At 39.9% G+C, this 18,677-nt stretch overlaps 1 protein-coding gene across 4 annotated transcripts in view; it reads right to left on the reverse strand.

The window, feature by feature from the left end:
- LOC121301350 (septin-11-like) overlaps positions 1-18,677 on the reverse strand; it is a 31,314-nt gene that overhangs the window by 11,290 nt on the left and 1,347 nt on the right. For all 4 annotated transcript variants that reach the window (XR_005947611.1, XM_041230682.1, XM_041230669.1 and 1 more), the window contains exons 2-5: positions 8,515-8,635; positions 4,740-4,935; positions 3,623-3,809; positions 1,131-1,292 (exon numbers count right to left, since the gene is read on the reverse strand). Coding sequence is in view for 3 of the 4 variants with exons in the window: in XM_041230682.1 (XP_041086616.1) it covers positions 1,131-1,292; positions 3,623-3,809; positions 4,740-4,935; positions 8,515-8,635 (666 nt within the window). In the remaining variant the exon portion in view is untranslated. The remainder of the gene's footprint in view (positions 1-1,130; positions 1,293-3,622; positions 3,810-4,739; positions 4,936-8,514; positions 8,636-18,677) is intronic.

The following is an 18,677-nucleotide window of genomic DNA, read 5'->3' on the forward strand; positions in this document are numbered from 1 at the left end:
GACGTCGACAGGAAGGAAACTGGTAAAGGATTGCCACAAGGAGGAGGCTAGAACCGAAATATTTATTGCACACAGATTTCTTCATTTTCCCTCAGTACAGAAACATGATTCTATACAAGAGTATAGTTTGAGTAAGTCTGTCTTAGACACAGCTAGAAAGAGAAAGGTTTATTGACACCCCTGTTCCTCTCAAGAAGCAAAATATATTTTGGTTTCCCAAACTCAGTTTTGGCATGAAAATCACAGTGGTGGGTTTTACATGGCAAGCAAAGATTTGTTTATGTACACCAATGGTACTCAACTCTGGCCCTCGAGATCGAATCCAGTCCAGGTTTTTACTCCAGCAGGTTCTAATGTAGTTAACTGAAGCTGCTAAAAGGCAATTAACTAATTTAGAACTTGGTTGGAAAAAAGACCAGGGCCAGAGTTGAGTACCGCTGATCTACACTATTATCAATGGGGACACAAAAACACAATGCATACGCTTGCCATCCCAGCATTTCTACCACACTGAAGTAATGTATAGGCCTCCGCTATATTCCCATCATCGGTGATATGCACTTCCCACAATGGGGCAAAAACAAAAAACAACTCAAACACAAGCAAACAGCTAACCCCAATACCATGGAAGGGTTCAAATAAAGGCAGAGTTCAGTAAAACAATGGACTACAAATACATGGTGTTTCTATCTAATCTCCATGTTGTACAGTACACGTGAGAAGATATTTGAGTCATTCTGCCAAGAATTATTGCACATGACTCTCTTGTGACCTGTAAAGGCCCATGGAATTTAACAGACGGTCCTGTGAATGCTCTGTGCAGTACTTCCAAGTGCTGCAAATACCCAAACGTAAACACAAGCAGAAGCTGCGCTCAGCACACAATTTGGAAGTCCATGTGTGTTCATGATGGCAAACCAATTATTAAATATCGAAGCGAATTAATTAGCAAACAGAGCAACGTTAAGGCCTCGTGAATTACTGAGAATTATTTCCCGAGAATGCTGAAACAGCAACCATACTGGATGAGAATGGCTTACAAGTCAGTTGAATTCAGCAGCATTCAGTATTAACTTGATTTACCCAGTGAAATGCAGGTATACAGCAAAGACATCTATGAAAATCCTTACACTCATAGTCGCATTGATTTCTGCTACAGTCTCCTCGTCAGCTGGGAACTGGTAGATCTGTACTCCATTGCTGACCAGTTCACTCATGATTTTACTCTTAAACTTATGAAGTTCATTCTTGGCAATGGTATCCGCTTTAGCAATGATTGGGATTATATTCACCTGTAAAAAATAAAGAAAAAAAAATATGATCCTTTCAATTTACTCCTTAAGCTATTTCTTCGAAAGATCCTCAAGGAGCAATCCCAAAGCTAAACTCAGTAACCAGCTTCACAGGTCAAACTGAGTAATGAACTTTAATCTAATTTGAATTTAAGATAATGAGCAGAAGAGACACTGTGTTGCCACTTTAATGTACTGCATTAGCAGAAATCATCTATTACAAAAGGCAAGAAGTATTGTTTAAAAGAATAGCACATACTACTGTATAGCCTTACTTACCTTTAGGCAAGCAGCTGTCAGTCACTATACATGCAACACTGCATCTGTCCAACAAACCATTGCATTTATTTTATTTCATCAAAATATCACACACATGTACATACGTTTGCTATGTATATAACAAAGTAAATGATCTGCAATACTGACAATGTGCTGTGGAAAACCAATAAAAAGAGGATAAGAAATACCAGTATGGTTTATGTTATTCTAGTATATACTGGTGCAGCACTCAAATGAACAGGCAACAGACGTCATTATCCCTTTTAAAAAGGGATTTTAAAAGTTTAATAGGACAGTGGTCTCCAATGTCTGAGGCACTGTCTGGTGGCACTGTGCCCTGGCAGGCAGTGGCCTGTGGTTTCTGTGGCTGACACGTGAAAAACATGCTGAGCAGATCTGGCAGGAAGTAAAAGGGTGGGTGGGGTCAGGGGACCTAACCCACCAAGGCCTGTAGGAGTCGACACTGCACAACAAGCCAGACTGGGAGTGGGGCTGTGTCCCATATATGAGCAGGCCACATGTGCAGCAGACTGCAGGAAGTGATCTGTGCCAACAGAGGGCTGACACACATTGGATTGTTTAACATTTCCAGAGAGGGACGATTAGCAAGTATGTCGCCATGGCCATACAAAACTAAATTAGTGCCATCAGTATCACGAACAAGCAGATCATGTGACTTCCAGCTGTCGCATGTTTACTTATGTATACACACAAATTCCATTTCTCAAGAATTTCTTGCAAAGAATGCTGCAATCAAGTTAACACCATTGGTGAAGCTGAAAGTAAAGTGAAATGGCAACATACATAAAGACAGGCATTGAGGCTCCTTCTTAGGAGCCCCAGGCTCTCAAAAAATGTGTGCAAAAGACTATACTAACCTGGGTTAAATCAACTGGATTCTGGATTACGGCATAAAGGCCATATGGGTGCGCACACCAGCAGAGTAGAAAATATACCAATACACTCTCTGTGTACAGCTAGCACACACAGAGTGGGGTTACTGTGAGGGCATTACTTAATTATCTCGACTGAACAGTTAGTGCTGGAGTACTGTGGAAATGACTGTTTGTTATTTCTGTTGCTGGACCTCAGCAATGTGAATGTACATATCTTTTTCTATGCAGATCCTATGCAGTTTGCCCCATGAATATCAATACAAGGGGAGGTGCTTTTCTATAAACTGCCATGCCCGCACCACTTCTCCCTAATGGGGTTCCCAGCAATACAGTACTTTATGATTCATAGAGGCTTATGGCATGCATGCGCAAAGGCATTTAGAGAGTAGGGACAATATTCACTATACAAAATGTAAGGTTACAGGACTATTCAGAAAAGAACTAAGGTGCACAAAAACGGACCCTGCCACCGTATCACGGCTGCCGGAAGATAGTCCATTCAAACTGATCTCCACTAACATCAGCGTTTTGTTTTCTTTTTAGCACTTGAGTTAAATGCTGTATGAATATGGCCATTGTTACTTAACAAGATCAACATTGCAAAAATAGGAAAAATAACCCCTTAAAATTGGCAGACTGCTGCAGCAAAATTGGAAAATAACTCCACTCAACACAGCAGACCAGCTAACCAGTGATGATGTCCCAACAGTTGTTGTACGGCTTACTTCCATAAACTGTAAAGACACTAAAACTAAAATATTTGTTGTAGGGTTTTCTTTTTTGCAAACATAAAATGAGTGCTAAAAAAAGTGAAGTCATTTTGCACCCTGATGAGAATCTCTCCCTGTCTCACTCCCTCTTAAAAGGAGTCCTATCTGTACAGTACCCAGTGAAACGAGAACCTTGCAGAGTCAGCAGTACCGGGCACAGCCTGGAATCACAACAAAACGCTTTGTCCTCCTGGGTTGCGTCATTCCGTATTGTGATACATTCAGTACTTCAAGTGGACCAAGTTAAGTTCTGGTGGATACAGACCTACTTTACAAAAACACCAATCACAACCAGGGGCATATTATTATTTATTAACACACCTGCTAATCATAAGCAATAAATATGTCCCCCTGACACAAATAACTGAAATATACCATCCACTACCTTGCTGTCTAGCTTCTTCATTGTAACAAGGTCGAGAGACTTTAGCGAGTGTCCAGTGGGGGCAATGAAGTACAGACAGGCATGAATCCGGGAGTCGTGGTAATTAAATAAGGATCTCTTGATTTTCAGCTCCTCCTGCAGGTAGGCTTCAAACTGGGCATCAATGTATTCAACTATTGGTTTATAGCTAGAAAAGAAAACAAAAATATCATTTGTACAGTATGTTATTTTGCTTCATTGCATAACAGCATGTAATACTCGCTTAATATATACACTACTCCAATTTGAAAAATTGCTGTTATTTGCTGTGTTATCCCAGACAGTGTTAAAGCATCCTGTTTTTAAACCCTAGTAGGATAAGTGAGTTTTAGACAGCCACATCGCAGACGCAGAATAGGAAAAGCAAAAACGTCCTTAAATAAAAACCAAATCAAGTCTGCCAAGGATACAAATATCTATCTCCAATTCTCTGGCCAAAAACATTAAAACCCAAACGAGGTTGCGGATAAGAAATAAGGATACATTTTACTACAGAGCATTTACCTACAGTATTAGATTTGTTTATTTAAATTTCATCTTGTTAAAGATTTTATAACCCATTTGGCAAAAAACTGTATAACCAAAGTGAGTGGCAGTACAGGCATGACATGGCTGGGGTGCGGTACAAGGGAACAGGACCAGGGCCAGGCAGTTTCCAACCACCTGCTTAGTTCAGAGGCGCCATGAACTCTGCAGGCATGGAAATTATGTTTCCAGGTCCTCACTGCCAGCCAGCAGACCTGCATTTCATTTGTATTCCTTTTGGCAGAACACAGGATGTAGAAAAGGAGCACTAGTTACAAAGCATATCAGGAACAGGAGCACCATGTCCTGTAATGCCCCAATATTATACCCTCAGAGCAGTCAGTCATGGACTAATTGAGAACATCCCTTGATCAAGCATTGCAAGACAGTTGCAACCCAATAGCAAAGAACAATCTTACAACAGTCGTCCGCTCATTACTAAATACAGGTCACAAAATGGATGGTCTTCAATATTCAGACATGGCCATACAAAATCCACACCCCATCTTAAATGGCTATATAAAAACAATTATTTATTTATTTATTTTTTTACCTATCTTCTTTGTTAATCTGGTCGCCAAATCCCACCGTGTCAACGGTTGTCAGTTTTAGACGCACGTTGCTTTCCTGGAGTTCGTAACTCTGTGCTTTTAACCGGACCCCAGGCTCGTTGTGAGAAGCGGGATCGCCTTCAAACTTGGTGTTGAACAGCGTGTCCATCAAGGTCGACTTGCCAATGCCGGTCTCCCCTGGTCATGCATCAAGGAAGGTATACAAGGTTAATACCAAGAAAAGCTGGAGATCCTTCGGACACTGGACAAACAGGAAGGACAGTACTTGAGTGCAGAAGGCAGCATACAGACCAACAGCTTGGTCGGTATTATAATGTTAACAGTGCTTTTCTAAGGTAACACTAAAATATGAAAATTAAAAATCACAAAAATCCTTATTTACTATATTACTGTGCATCTGTGAGCAAAAAATGACAGCCAATTAGGAGACTTAAACATAAAAAGGTGATTTAACAACAAAACAATGACATAGCAGTGACGAACTGCGCATTGGTGATGCATGTGTATTACTATCTGCTTGTAGAGAACAGGAGTTGTTTTCATGATGAAACAACCAAACAATTCCCTTCAAAATGGCCGAATCCTGATGCCAATTAATTGGTTCCAGATGAATTTTAAGTCGCTGCACGCTGTGCCAGCAAAAGCCATGTGATTTGCTCCAGGAACAACCCTCCCCATTAGTCACGGTCTTATGAGTAGCAGTTAAAACTAAAGAGCATGCAAACTGTAGCCCCATTTGTCAGGCAATGGGCCGAGTAATAGAATACCAGAAAGAGAATCTACTAGAAATGTAGCTTCATTACCCATCTAATTTACAGCTCAGATTGACTCTAAATAATATTAGCATATGATTGACTACCATGTGAAGTCATCTAGGAATATGGCTCAGCACAGCTCTGTTACACCCCCTCATGAAGTGATTCTTCTACTTAAACCTTTCCAGTGCAGATAGAACCATTATGTAACAGAAACATCGTGTTCAAATCAAGACATTGGTTCATGAAGTGGAAATGTGGTAGCATTTATCCATATAACACTAGATCTGAGCTTTATCGGCTACAAGACTATACTTATCCACTATCCTGAAGCACTGCAGGCTCAGCAGCACCAGTACACTGCTTTGCTAGATAACCAGAGGAACAAAGGTCTTCATTCTTGCCAAGTCGGTTGCTTCTTGTTCTGCCTTTAAATATCATCCCTCCCTAGACCAGCACTCATAAGCCAGCCAGCAACCCATCAGGATTTATTTATAAAACACATTTATGCAATAAAACAAGACCTGCATGGGTTCTACAGAGCTGGTTTGAAACCATCAACATAAGTACTCTGAAAAGGCATCGTAGGCAGGGAGGGTTAGGGTTAGAGATAGCTGTGCTTTGACAACAGCAGTTTCAAATATGGGTTCAACTTGCAAACATTTACACAAGAGGACACACACACACACACACACACGATAACAACATCTAACATCCAACTAGGGGGTTAGGTATAGCACGGTAGACCTGGGATCAAATCCAGTTCAGGTCAGAAGTGAAATGAGTTAGATGATCTCATATTAGCCACTACACTATTGAGCACAATTCTGCTTCAGAGGGACCCACAACCAAATAGGATGTTCAGGACGGTCTTCAATTGAAAGTAGATTAAACTGGGAGGCTCTCTTGGTGCAATGCCAGCACTGTGCCAGATAGTATAGCAGTGCCATTGTTCTTTCTAGCAGGTAAATTATTACCGGTTATAACTCGGTTTTGAGAAATACATTTAAATCTTAACATGAAACTAAAATAAAATAGTAGGGCTGCAGTAGAGGATACCATATATATATACCCCCCCCCATTTTGTGTCATCTTGTTTTAGGCATGGAAGTACAATCTCCTCTGGCACACAAGGTCACTGACTAAACCCCAGCCAAGTGATTTACTTTGCACAGCCACCTGATTCAACTACTACCACCAGCTCCACCTCCACCTCCATCACCAAGTGACACAGAGGTGTCATCTGTTTTCAGATATTAGAGATACGCATCTACTGTGCTGATGAGAAAAAAAAAAAACCTATCACTGGAGACTAGGTTCTTCATGGAGATTGCGCATGCATGCTCCCACGTTTACCAAGAGTAAGCATAACCAAGTATTAGATACCACCATCCTTGAATTAGATGCTGTATATGTCTGCCTGCTGTGTTTTTACAGTGTCAGCCACGTGTTTCATTTTGTACGAGAACAATCGGTTTGTAGTTATCTCCTCTTCTGCCCCGGGCAGGATTCACTTTCAGAGACCAGGGTTTTTTAGGAAATATACAGGTTGCTAAGCTGCCTCACAGACATTACTTGGCAGTCTCCTAAAAGTCCACTTCACTACACTAGACAGACATTCTTTTACGTGGCCTGTTCCTACTGCTTCCGTTTGTACAGTTTACTAGCAAGGCAACAATTAAAAAGGCAATTATACCACCAATCACTTCTAAACTTTGATCTCTGCACCCAGCTGGCTGCTATGGCATTCAAACCTATGTACCTTGGAAAATTCTTGTGGACTAAAGCAACAACTTTGGGGGGAAAAAAAGCTTATTTGGAAGGTTAATTTTTACTCTGCATTGAAACTGGACAGTTTAACTGTGTTAAAGTTAATGTCTAAATTGTTTTTGAACTTAGAAATGGATTCGATGCTGATGCAGGGTTTCGAGCTCCTCTTGACAAACATCTGAATAAAAATAATAAATGATGAATACAGCCCACAAAAAAATCAGCACATTGACATTTCAGTATCTGCTGTTGTACTAACAGACAGGGTCTGATCCGTGGAGGGTACAAATATTTGTTTTTTCTATAAAACTTCATTTTTAAAAAAAACACAGAAAGTGTTTGTTCCATCTCTACCAGACAACAGTATTCTCCTCCTGTTTGACATGAACATATCTTAAACACGGGGTTGAGTACCATGGAAACCTGTTAACAGAAGGCTTGGTCCTATAGCTTCTGCCTACACTTGCTCTGGATCGAAATCACCCTTTTTCTATAAAACACTTCACCCATGCTGACAGTGACGTCACCAGCAGCCAATCCCTTAGAATCATTTTTTACAACCCACTAATAAGCCTGCATTTAAAAACCGCAGAGAATGAACCTTAAACAAACCTGCCCACTCGCACAGCCCTGATGACACACTGCTGTTATGCAACTGTGAAATCCTGTTATTTATAAAGAAAAATCTCCAGGATGTACAGTGATATTTATTAGGATAAGAAGCCCCCAACACCACCCCCCAAACACACACACACACACACACACAGTAAAGGGTGTTCGGTTTGGCATAGACTGTCAGATATTTAAATAAATGCATCCAAAGAATTCAATATATTATGTCATAGAGCGATTCCTGTTATTGCCCTGGGGAAATCAATTGGATTTTGCCCAAAATAGGCAACGGAGCTTTGACAAGAATGCTGATTATTACTAATATTAATAATGAGACACAGTGCATTTTCTACCTCCCCGCCCACGTTGCAACACCAGTATGAGTCACCCCTTAGCTATCACAAAAGGGCAGTCGATGCAGGTGTCCTAGCACAAAAACAAAGAACCACTGAGGCTTTGTTTTAATACTGTTAACACGAATTACACTTCATGTTGTTAATACATAACACTTGTAAATGACTGCCTGACAGAAGAGTAACTACAGATTCTAAAAGCAGATAAAGGGTGAAATCCGTTTATTCTTGACATTTCGAACGTTCACGGCTGTGGCAGTACTTACCCACGCAAAGGATGTTGAAACAGAAACCCTGCGTTGTGGATTTGTTGACCAGTTGATCTGGAAGACTGTCGAAGCCAACATGACCCGCTAAAGTCAAGTTTCGCAAATCTTCACTCTGAGACTGAAAACACACAAGAGATGCACAAATCAGACATTAAATCATCATAAAACTACAACTGGAAGATAAACCACACCCAGTCTGCCTTACTGGAACCCCTTTCCCGCAAAGCCACAGGTCCTAGGTCCGAGGTTTTCCCGCAGAATTGGGTAACTTCAAAAACACAGCTGCGGGAAATATTAAGGAGTCGCGGGTTGATAATATAATTAGATTAGTGGTATAACTTTAAAAGATTGAACTGTTTTCATGTTTGCAATACTGTTTGGGATACAGTACCAGCATTAATACTTCAATAAAGGGATCACGCTGTAATTCGGTTGCTGGTCAGCTATGAATGTTGATTTGTCCCTTCAGAGCTTCCATACTAATTTGACGATAGTGACGTGTGGATAAGCTGTACTGGGGCTTGTTATACTAGTTATCTATTTATGAAAGCTTTTGATTTTTTATGAATAGGTCTGTGTGTTACTAATAAGCTTCCTTTCAGTTAAAACAAATAATTTTTGAAGTTTTGAAGTGACTTTGGGCTGTAAATTGCAGAAATCTGGCAACCCTGTTCAAAGCTAATGTCCCATTTATATAAATATGAATTCCTTGGTGTATTTATAAATGTAGCCTTCTGTGCACTCTCTACGCATCTCTGACCTAATACTAATTAGTCCAAGTCAGTTCCTTGCTGCCGAGTTCCCAGAGATGGGCTCCACACAGCAGGGGGTCACTCCTCTCAAAGACAGGGTTATGATAACTCTCTGGGAAACAGGAAATCTGACTGCAATTCCTCAAAAAGACTGCATCACAATAGTCAAAGTTAACTCCCTTTCAAGAATGTGTTGGAATAGTTTCTCATTATTTGTATTTGAAGTTTTCAAACTTAATAAAAAGTAAAAAAACTTGTGCATTGAAGCTCATTACATTATATAGGACAGACCCCTGCTGCAGAGAGGAAGGGGCCGTAGTGCCAGTTTGGAGGGTCGCATACGTAGAACTATATCTATAATTATAATTACAAAAAAGGGACAATGTTCAAACAACCCTACTGGGTTTAGCTCTGTACTTATGCAGCTCTCAAGCACCATTATCTACAGAAAGATGAACAATTCGTCCTCAGGAACTTTACTGGCAAAAACTGACGTACATATTTTCAGGATAAAATCACTCCCTCTTGCTGGCACTACTGAGGCACTAACATTGCTGAAAACAAAATTAATAAAAAAAATAAAATAGGTTTCAGAGTCAGCTTTACGCCTGACAGCTGCCCATCACTGCTTCGTGTAACCCGCAATTCCGCAAAAAATCTGCAATGAAACACGATTTTCAGTGGAATGCTTTACTTGGATTGGTTAAAAATCTGCAGTGAAACCCGATTTTCAGTGGAATGCTTTACTTGGATTTGTTTCAAACAGCACTCCGGCTGAAACCCAATCACCACATTCTCATGGAACACAGAATTGACATCCTTGAATTCCATTCCTTCAGCATGAACTAACCTTTAAACAAGCATTTTATATTTCACATAAGGAATTTGTATACTTTGCAAATACACTGAGTTGAAAAGTAAAGCCACAGATATTGAACATTCAAATCATAAGTGTCTAATGAAACATGTTTAACAAAAAAAAAAAAAAAAAAAAAAAAAAAAAACCCTTGAAAGTATGAACATTTAAAAGTTGATTTTAATACAGACTACGGTACCAGTTTAATATAAGTCAGGTTCAATTTATGGTAAGTTTGTAAAATGTCCCCACTTATATGAAACGAGTGATCAGTATCTTCATAAGACCCCCCCCCCCCCACACACACCTTAAACCCGCAGCACCATACAATATCATTCTTTGACAGACACCCAAGAAAATTAAAAAATTCTGTAGTTTCACTTGGTAATTTTGGGTGTCTGGTTTCACTTTGGTTCTCCGAAACCAATATTATATATATCTCGAAATTATGTAAGATACCTTGAATCTATAAATCAATAAATGTTGTAAGCTTGTTAGTAAAACAACTGTACAACAATTCTTGGATATATAAATTGGTTTTAAAATGTAAACAATAACCTACTTTACAGAACTTAACAGAAAAAAGAACAATCTAAAGTTTTTATTATAATTTATAAAAAATAAAAAGACTTATCACCACAGAAGAGCATTCCTGAGCAGTCAAGTAAACTCCACTGCAGTTTGAAAGAAGAATGAACCACACTGGACCGTTACTGTAATAAAGCTGACAATACAGGGAAACTGCCAGCAAGGACACACACAAAGGCTGCTGTAGGAGGAGTGCTCCTACTACTAAAGGTACGTATGATTCAATCTTACAGATTTCTACTACAGAAGAGTAATAATTCAAAAATGTTAGAAAAAACCACAGAATAAAACACAAGTGAAGTCATTATTTGTAACTGGATAACACTTTCCCTTCAGTGTTTTCCCCTTTTTTATCACCATTTACTGTAATGACCATAAGCAACAACTTATTTAGTGACCCAATATACCGGAGCCTACTTCTTCGTGGAGACTTGTAGTTTTAGGGAGCAATCCAGGAATCACAGACATAAATAAAACACTTAAGTGGGGCCAAGCCTGATCTAACCCTCCTCCCAGCCTTATTACTGAAACAATCAGGTGGCAGGGATAAGGTATAATTAGAGTTGTTAATGCAGTGAGAAGGGGGAAACAATATTTAAAAGGTGTTCTGACTCCTGGCACCTAATCATTTAAAACAATTTACTTGAGGTTATTTCTGAAACGCAGGACTGGATACTGGGTTAGTGGGAGTTTCTAACTATGCATTATGTAACTGGATATTAATCCTGGTAAATTATGCTTATGGCCTTAAGACTGCACATTACTACAGTAACCTCTGAAACTTTAGTCTTTCTAGTTCAAGAATAACCTCATAACTCAGAGGGCAGAGCGCTTTATTCCAACTATATAAAATCAACATGGATAAAGACAATCTAAAACTGCTAATAATTCTAAACTGACCATGGGAAAAAAAACAAACAACCCCCCCCCCCACACACACTTTTAAGAAGGGACTTTCCTAGTCTTCTCTAATGCATTCAATTCTGGTCCCCACATTACAAAATGTAGTCTGTGGCTCTGGACAGAAACTGAACAAACCTCCCGGGTTAAGAGACAGGAGTTATGCAGACAGGTCAAGGGAACGAGCTACGCAGAGCCGAGCGGCCTTCTCTTGTTTCTCTGTTCTCGTGTGCATTCCACTGCATCTTGTAAACTCCATTTCTTAAAATGACAGCAATGTGACAAACAAGTGTGAAGGAATGCCAGGTCCCATGAGTTGGGCAAATAAATAGTCTTCACATGTTACTGTGACAGAAATATGAGTTCTAGTGATAAATCTTCCTCCCGACCTGTGAGGGCGCTAAAGAACGAGAGGAGAAGTATCTGGAAGGGCTGGCCTGACAGTTCGTTTCCGGGTCAGGGAAGTGGGTCATCCTGGAAAGAAGCGAGACTCTGTTGTAAGACTGTACTGATTTGAAAGGTAAACGAGAGGCAGCTACAAACGTTTACCTAGATATCATGCAGGATTACATATAGGGGCCAGGGTAACGCTGATCTTTTCCTTCGTTTGGGTTAAACAGTGGGAGAGAGAAGGATTGAAAGAGGAGCTCTCAGTGTAAAAGGATTTATGTGTTGTGTGTTCATTTTTGTCTGCGAGTCATTGTCTGTCTTTTTGTCACACTATTAGATAGTTAACACGCACCTCCGGAGCTGTCGAAAGGAAAGCACTATCCGGAGCACCACTGCACAGAGCACAAACCTGTGTCTACACCGAGCACCTGCACATCCGCACGCACCCAGGACTGGTGACCGCGTCTTGTGTTTGTTTGGGACTGTGCCCAGTTTTTGTTATCTCTGCGTCATACACATTGGTGTGTATAGCCGGGGAGTTATTATTTATCGGTCACCAGACCTGGATTACAAATTAAAACACCTTGTTCACTGAATCACTGTTGTCTGTTCATCACTCCTGCACCGCATCACCGCTACACCTGTTCCCCTTACCAACCACTTTGCCACAGTTACACATATCGCTGGCCAAAAATATTACATAAAACACCAATTACTCAACCTGTATGTCCTTGGCACAAACACAGTACTAAACACACAACACTGCGAGCCAGAAGAAACCCGTAAGAAAACGCTCCAAATTCTGTAGGACATTTAGATTGAATTCCAAAGAAAATATGCAAAAACTGCCAATAAATTAAACCATTGCAGTTAACATAGCTTTTCCACAAAAAATATATGCATGATAAATGAGTGCTAACCAAAATTTTAAATACATTCTTACTTGTTAGCTATACCTTAATACAACTATCTACAGTACATTTATGATCTCTCTCTCTCTCTCTCTCTCTCTCTCTCTCTATATATATATATATATATATATATATATATATATATATAATGACCTGTTAGATTTGGAATATCTGTGCATACCAAATAAAATAACTTCCTAACAGAAGAAATGCACATTTAAAAAGGGCCAAGCGACACTGCTGCTTCAACTTTCCTTGTGGTGAAAACAAATTGAGCCATCCCAGCAAATGCATCAGTAAAAAGATTAAGTAAAAGGTGGGAAGGTCTCAAACAACTGAGGCTGTAGTATTGCTGTTCAGCTACCATACATCGTATCCCCTGCAGACATCAGAAGAACACAGCCTATTTCCTAGAATAAAATGATGCAAAAGTGCCTGCTCTTAAAACATTTCTCCACAGGGAGCATGAAAACCCTGTTAGGTACAGTTACCAGTTCTTCTACTGAAACATTGCTGTGAGCCAGAGTGCAGTCCACAGTGCCAGCTGAAACAGTGAAGTGGAAAAACTAAAAGCATGTTGGATTAGGACCAGACGGGGGGGGGGGGGGGACGGGGGGACGACGGACGACGGACGACGGACGACACAAGATTTAGGTCAAAATGATAGCAACATGGTATGAACTGCAAACAGAACGTTGGTAAACATGTCACATGGCTCTTAAACAAATGCATATTCTTAATACTGAACGGACTGAATAAAGCTAGCAAGCTGCCCAGATCTCTGAAAATAAAGTGCAGATTGACAAATCGGTATGTGATATTGCAGTATCAATTGCCTAGCGTATGGGCAATGAGGTTTTTCTCGTCCGTCACATTTCCACCAGCACCTTTAAAACAAGGCTGTGTGTAAAACTAAACCTGCTCTTGCTCCCAACCTGGGGCCACGGACGGTTCCACCTGCAGTCAACAATCCAATCTGTGACCAGACTTGGCACAAAAACAGATCCTCTAGAAGCACCACACTGGTCTAGTATTGCCATGCCTCTACCTCTAACATTTCACAGACAGTAAAAATAATGAATAGCAAGCACTCTGTTGTACTTCTAGTATACAAGGAGATATGGGGTAAATAAAAGGACAATTCACTTTGCAGAAGGGGGAAGTGAACATTCCTCCTGTGCTACCTTGTGTTGAACAGATGCTATGTTGAGGAGCAGTGCAGGTGGCAGCGGATGGAACACCTGTTCAGAGGCTTCACACTATTTTGGTTGTTTTCATAAAGTACTGAAATAAACATTCAGCAGTTATGAGTGCAGAATCCCCCCTATCAGAAATGATTTTCAAATTAAACAGATTTGAGAGTAAAAAATTAAGCGTTTGGACAAGGAGATTGCATGAAAGCTATTCTCTAGTCTATACAAAAATCAAGATTTAGTGATCTCGTGCTCTAAATAGGTCTCGGCCCTTATGTTGAAGTGATTTGAAGCCGGCTACCAACCACATCAAACTCACTCTTTAAATAGGAAAAGCTAGCAACCTCAAAAAGAGTAGATGACCAAAGCTGAACAAACGGACAACTCTTTGTTTTGAATAACCCTCCCCCCCTTCTTCGTACTGTACATCTGGAACGTTCACCCAAATCAAACTGAATTATGGGGGAAATGGGACCCATGACCTTACCGTGTTACAACAAATTCTACATTAGAACAGGTTGCGTTATAACTGGGTAGCACTCTGCCTGTGTGTGTGTGTATCATTTATATATATATATATATATATATATATATATATATATATATATATATATATATATATATATATATATATACACACACACACACACACACACACACACACACACACACACACACACACACACACACAGGGACGATGAGAGATATAATATCATTTGTCAATTGTCATGAATTAGAAAGATTAAATCACACTGCATTTTGTGGCAGATTGAAAGTATAAGTACTGAAGTGATACATTATAAAAAATACAGTATATCAAGTCAACATTTTTTTAGTAATTAATGTCATTTTTTTGCAATTAATTGAACTACACATTTCTATCTCTACCGTATGTCATGTGGATTACATTTCCATTATTTCTTTACTTAGTTAATTTTGCGGTCGTGTGTTTTTGTTGCAGATTGCGACAGTGTGGTTTCAGTTTATTTCTTGCCCTTGTTTGGTGCTAGAATCCTATTGCAGTGCTCTAAGCACACATGAAGAGGGAGGTGCCCTTGGTGTGGTCCATGTGACCTCCTCTCTCGTGGACAGACACTGCCCTGCCAGAGGTCCTGGTAAGGCTGTGAGTTACAGCTGGGACTCCATTTACACTCCCAGATACATTCCACTCTTCACTTTCCTCACGCCAAGCTGAAGCAGCGGGAGATTAAAAAAAAAAAAAAATGGGGGGGATGGAAAATGCAACCCAACAGTGTAAAAAAAACCTTAAATTTTTTTTTTTTTTTTTTTTTTAAGTGACCAACACCCAGTTCCGACTGAAAACATGCTCAAAAAGACACTTTAGAAACAAACCTTGTCTAATTTTGCTTTCTTTTAAGTGCTCAGACAGTGGTATAGCTATATTACTGAGAAAAACAAAAATCATGCACAATTCAAAATAATTTATTGACTGCCAGACAAAACGTGTTTTACTTGTAACAGAGAAATAACAAAAACCAACCTAATCTGGTGTTTTACAAAATCTATTTGTAGTGTCGGTTTTCAGGAGGAAACAGACATTTCAAAAAGGGGGGTATACACTTCTAAAATTACTGAAGCGGTATATAGTGCTGCAGCCAGACAGCAACGTTTCCTGGTAATTTCTTATCTTTTATTACTATATCCTTCCTCAGTCCAGTGTTGCACTCATCAACTCAAAACTGGCAGGCAGGGGGTGGGGGGGCTTCACACAGTGCAGCAACCTGGAAAACTTGGAAGTGTCAGCAAAAGGGAAAGACGACAAATGATTCTGGATACCTTTTTCAGTTACTCCCGAGACAGGCTCTGCAATAGCCACTCCACCAGTTTGTCCCTTAATCTCACAACCCAGTTCTACAAATGGATACAAACACCACTGTGGTGTATTGTGGCAGTTTGAATAGCTCTGGCTCTTTGCACATCTCATCTGAAGTACAGTTATGATCATGTACTTGTTGATGTTAAAAAGATTAAGTAGGTATGCACAGCCACCACTATATAGACGAATATAAAGAAACAGTCGCTGGGTTATTGTGTTGTCATGCTAGCACTTTTTACCGCTGCATCAAACAAAAAACTTTCTCCTGTAGACATCCTTCTGGGATGCAAGCCATCAGCTGTTAATTATAATTTTGCCGGAGGGTTGCAAGGAAGCTGGTTTGCTCACATTGGGCTACAAACATTCAGAACACAAATTCATGATTTATTGCTGGTAGGCAGGACCAGCCTATGCAATTATTCACATGCTACTAGAATTTCAATCCCTTGGGTAGGTTTTAGATTAGATGACCCATCTGACAGTCTGAGCAACTTTTTAAAAAAGGTTTCATTGGTCACTGATCTTATTTATAACACTATAAGCTATACTGATGAAGGCATGTGAGAGTGATTCTTGGTGTTAGATCTCCTTCCCGACCTGTGAGGGCGCCATTCCCAGGGTTAGGTGGAAGTCGGCCATCTAGAAAAGGGGTGGAGCTACAGTACCTGAATGGAAAACGGCATGACATCTGCGGATTGGAGAAGTGTATGCGCTCGTTAACCAAGCGGTCATGAGGGAGGGTATACAGAGGAGTCGTAGTGTAAGGAATCTGTTCCTTTGTAAATGGTTAGAAACAACCTATATGAAGACCCTGTGTTACGAGAAATGTGAGTGTTTGTTTTGTTTGTCTAACAAAAACTGTCTGTTTGTTATTTAGACTACTGACACGATCCGGAGCTGTAGCCGCAGGTCAGCATCAAACCCGGACACCAGCAATTCCCTTTGTTTCAAGGAGCACTGTCTTTGCAGCACAAGCACTAATTCACTCAGTGAAGTACCCGTGTGTGTTTTGTGTTACGTGTTGGTGTAAAAGAATAGGACTTTTGGTTGCAGGTCAAACCCGCGCATTACAAATATAGTGATGCACGCCATTGTATCACTTTACAACAGCATTGTTTACACATGTTTGCCGTGAGGCTCTGGACAATGTTAATTCAATAAAACACCCTTGCGCCTGGATAGCGTTGTCTGTCTGTTTCTTCTGCACTGCTGTATTGCCTTCACCTGCACTCACTTACCCACTTTGCCACTAGCCACACATGAAGCTTAACATGCTCTACCGCATTGTGCTTTGAGGTGTTAACCACAGGCTGAGCATGCAGATTCCGGACTGGAGTAAAACTAAAACTTCAGATGCAATCAAGGCAGTTAGACCCCAAGCAGACTGAAAGAAAACCCCAGCTCTTGGAACAGGGCCTGGTCAAAGAATCTTAGGTTAAGAAACTAAATAATAATTTCAGGTGAAATGGTCTTTACAATTCCATTGTTTAGTGGTTGTGAATGAGCCCTAAACAGAACACGGTTTCCTACTTTAATATGTTCATATTATTCTAATGCATTTCCTAACTATTTCAACACTACAGAAAGGCCACTCAAAAACCCAGGAAAATCAGCTCAAATGAGCACAGCAATTAACCAGGCCTGGTCTTTGGTACGCCACAATATCATTTCTGTTTTACTTATTTTTGTATAACATCATTGAACCTATTTACTTACAGTGGGGTTGTCTTTTTGCAAAGTTTGGTTCAGTTTATCCAACATTAAAAATTGTATAGTACTGTCATGTTACTTTACATGTGTGGCTTTCACTAACTCTGCTGTGCAGAATAACTGCATTTTTTTCAATGTGTAAATATCGGGACTTTTGCTTCGGGGCTGTCAGAACCATATAAAGACTGTGGGCATTATGTATGCATATGTATAAACAGTTCCTTTTCACTGGGGGTAGGGTAGTGTACAGTACTTTAACAACTGTAAACCGCGCTGGATAACAGTGTCTGCTAAATATTGGTCTTATTTTAATTATTGTCACGAAAAACCAAAAAGATTAATTGGAATGAACCTCCCCTTATTGGCCAATCATCCCCACAAGGAGTCTTGCCTCACAATTACAGCACAGTCGATTGAACCCGCCCTGGTACAATTGATTGGTCCTGCCTCCTCATGTGATTGACAACCTTTAAAAGAAGTCTTAAGTTTGACACATGAAATTGAAAGATCATTTACCAAATTAAATTGAAAGATCAACTGGAAAACAGCTTTAAGTATTAAACAAAATTATTTCGAAATTAAAGAAATGACAATTTATGAATGGATAAATTAAAGATTTAATTTTGATCCTTATAACGCTCCATAAGAACACACGCGTGGTTGTACAGTAGTTCAAAAGTAACATTGCATTTAATATGGAAGGCTCTTTTTTAATGCCTACCCCATTACCATTAAAAACTTTATAATGTGAAAATACATATTACTCTCTGTTAATTATAGGGTAAGTTACTCCCAGACACAAAACCTTATCTAGAGCTCTGGATACAATGTATGATAGAGCACTATATACAGTGCAGCGGTATCATCATCTCAGAGATGAGATGACCAAGAGCTATTAGACCATTTTACCAATGCATTCATTCACCTCTGCAGAACGCATATTATGTCGAAATAAATACAAGAAAGTAAATGATGTTGCCAAAGCCAAAATATGTACCGATAGTTGATTAATTACGTAGGTGC

This window comes from Polyodon spathula, chromosome 2 (genome assembly GCF_017654505.1).
Source record: "Polyodon spathula isolate WHYD16114869_AA chromosome 2, ASM1765450v1, whole genome shotgun sequence".
Taxonomy (NCBI): domain Eukaryota; kingdom Metazoa; phylum Chordata; class Actinopteri; order Acipenseriformes; family Polyodontidae; genus Polyodon; species Polyodon spathula.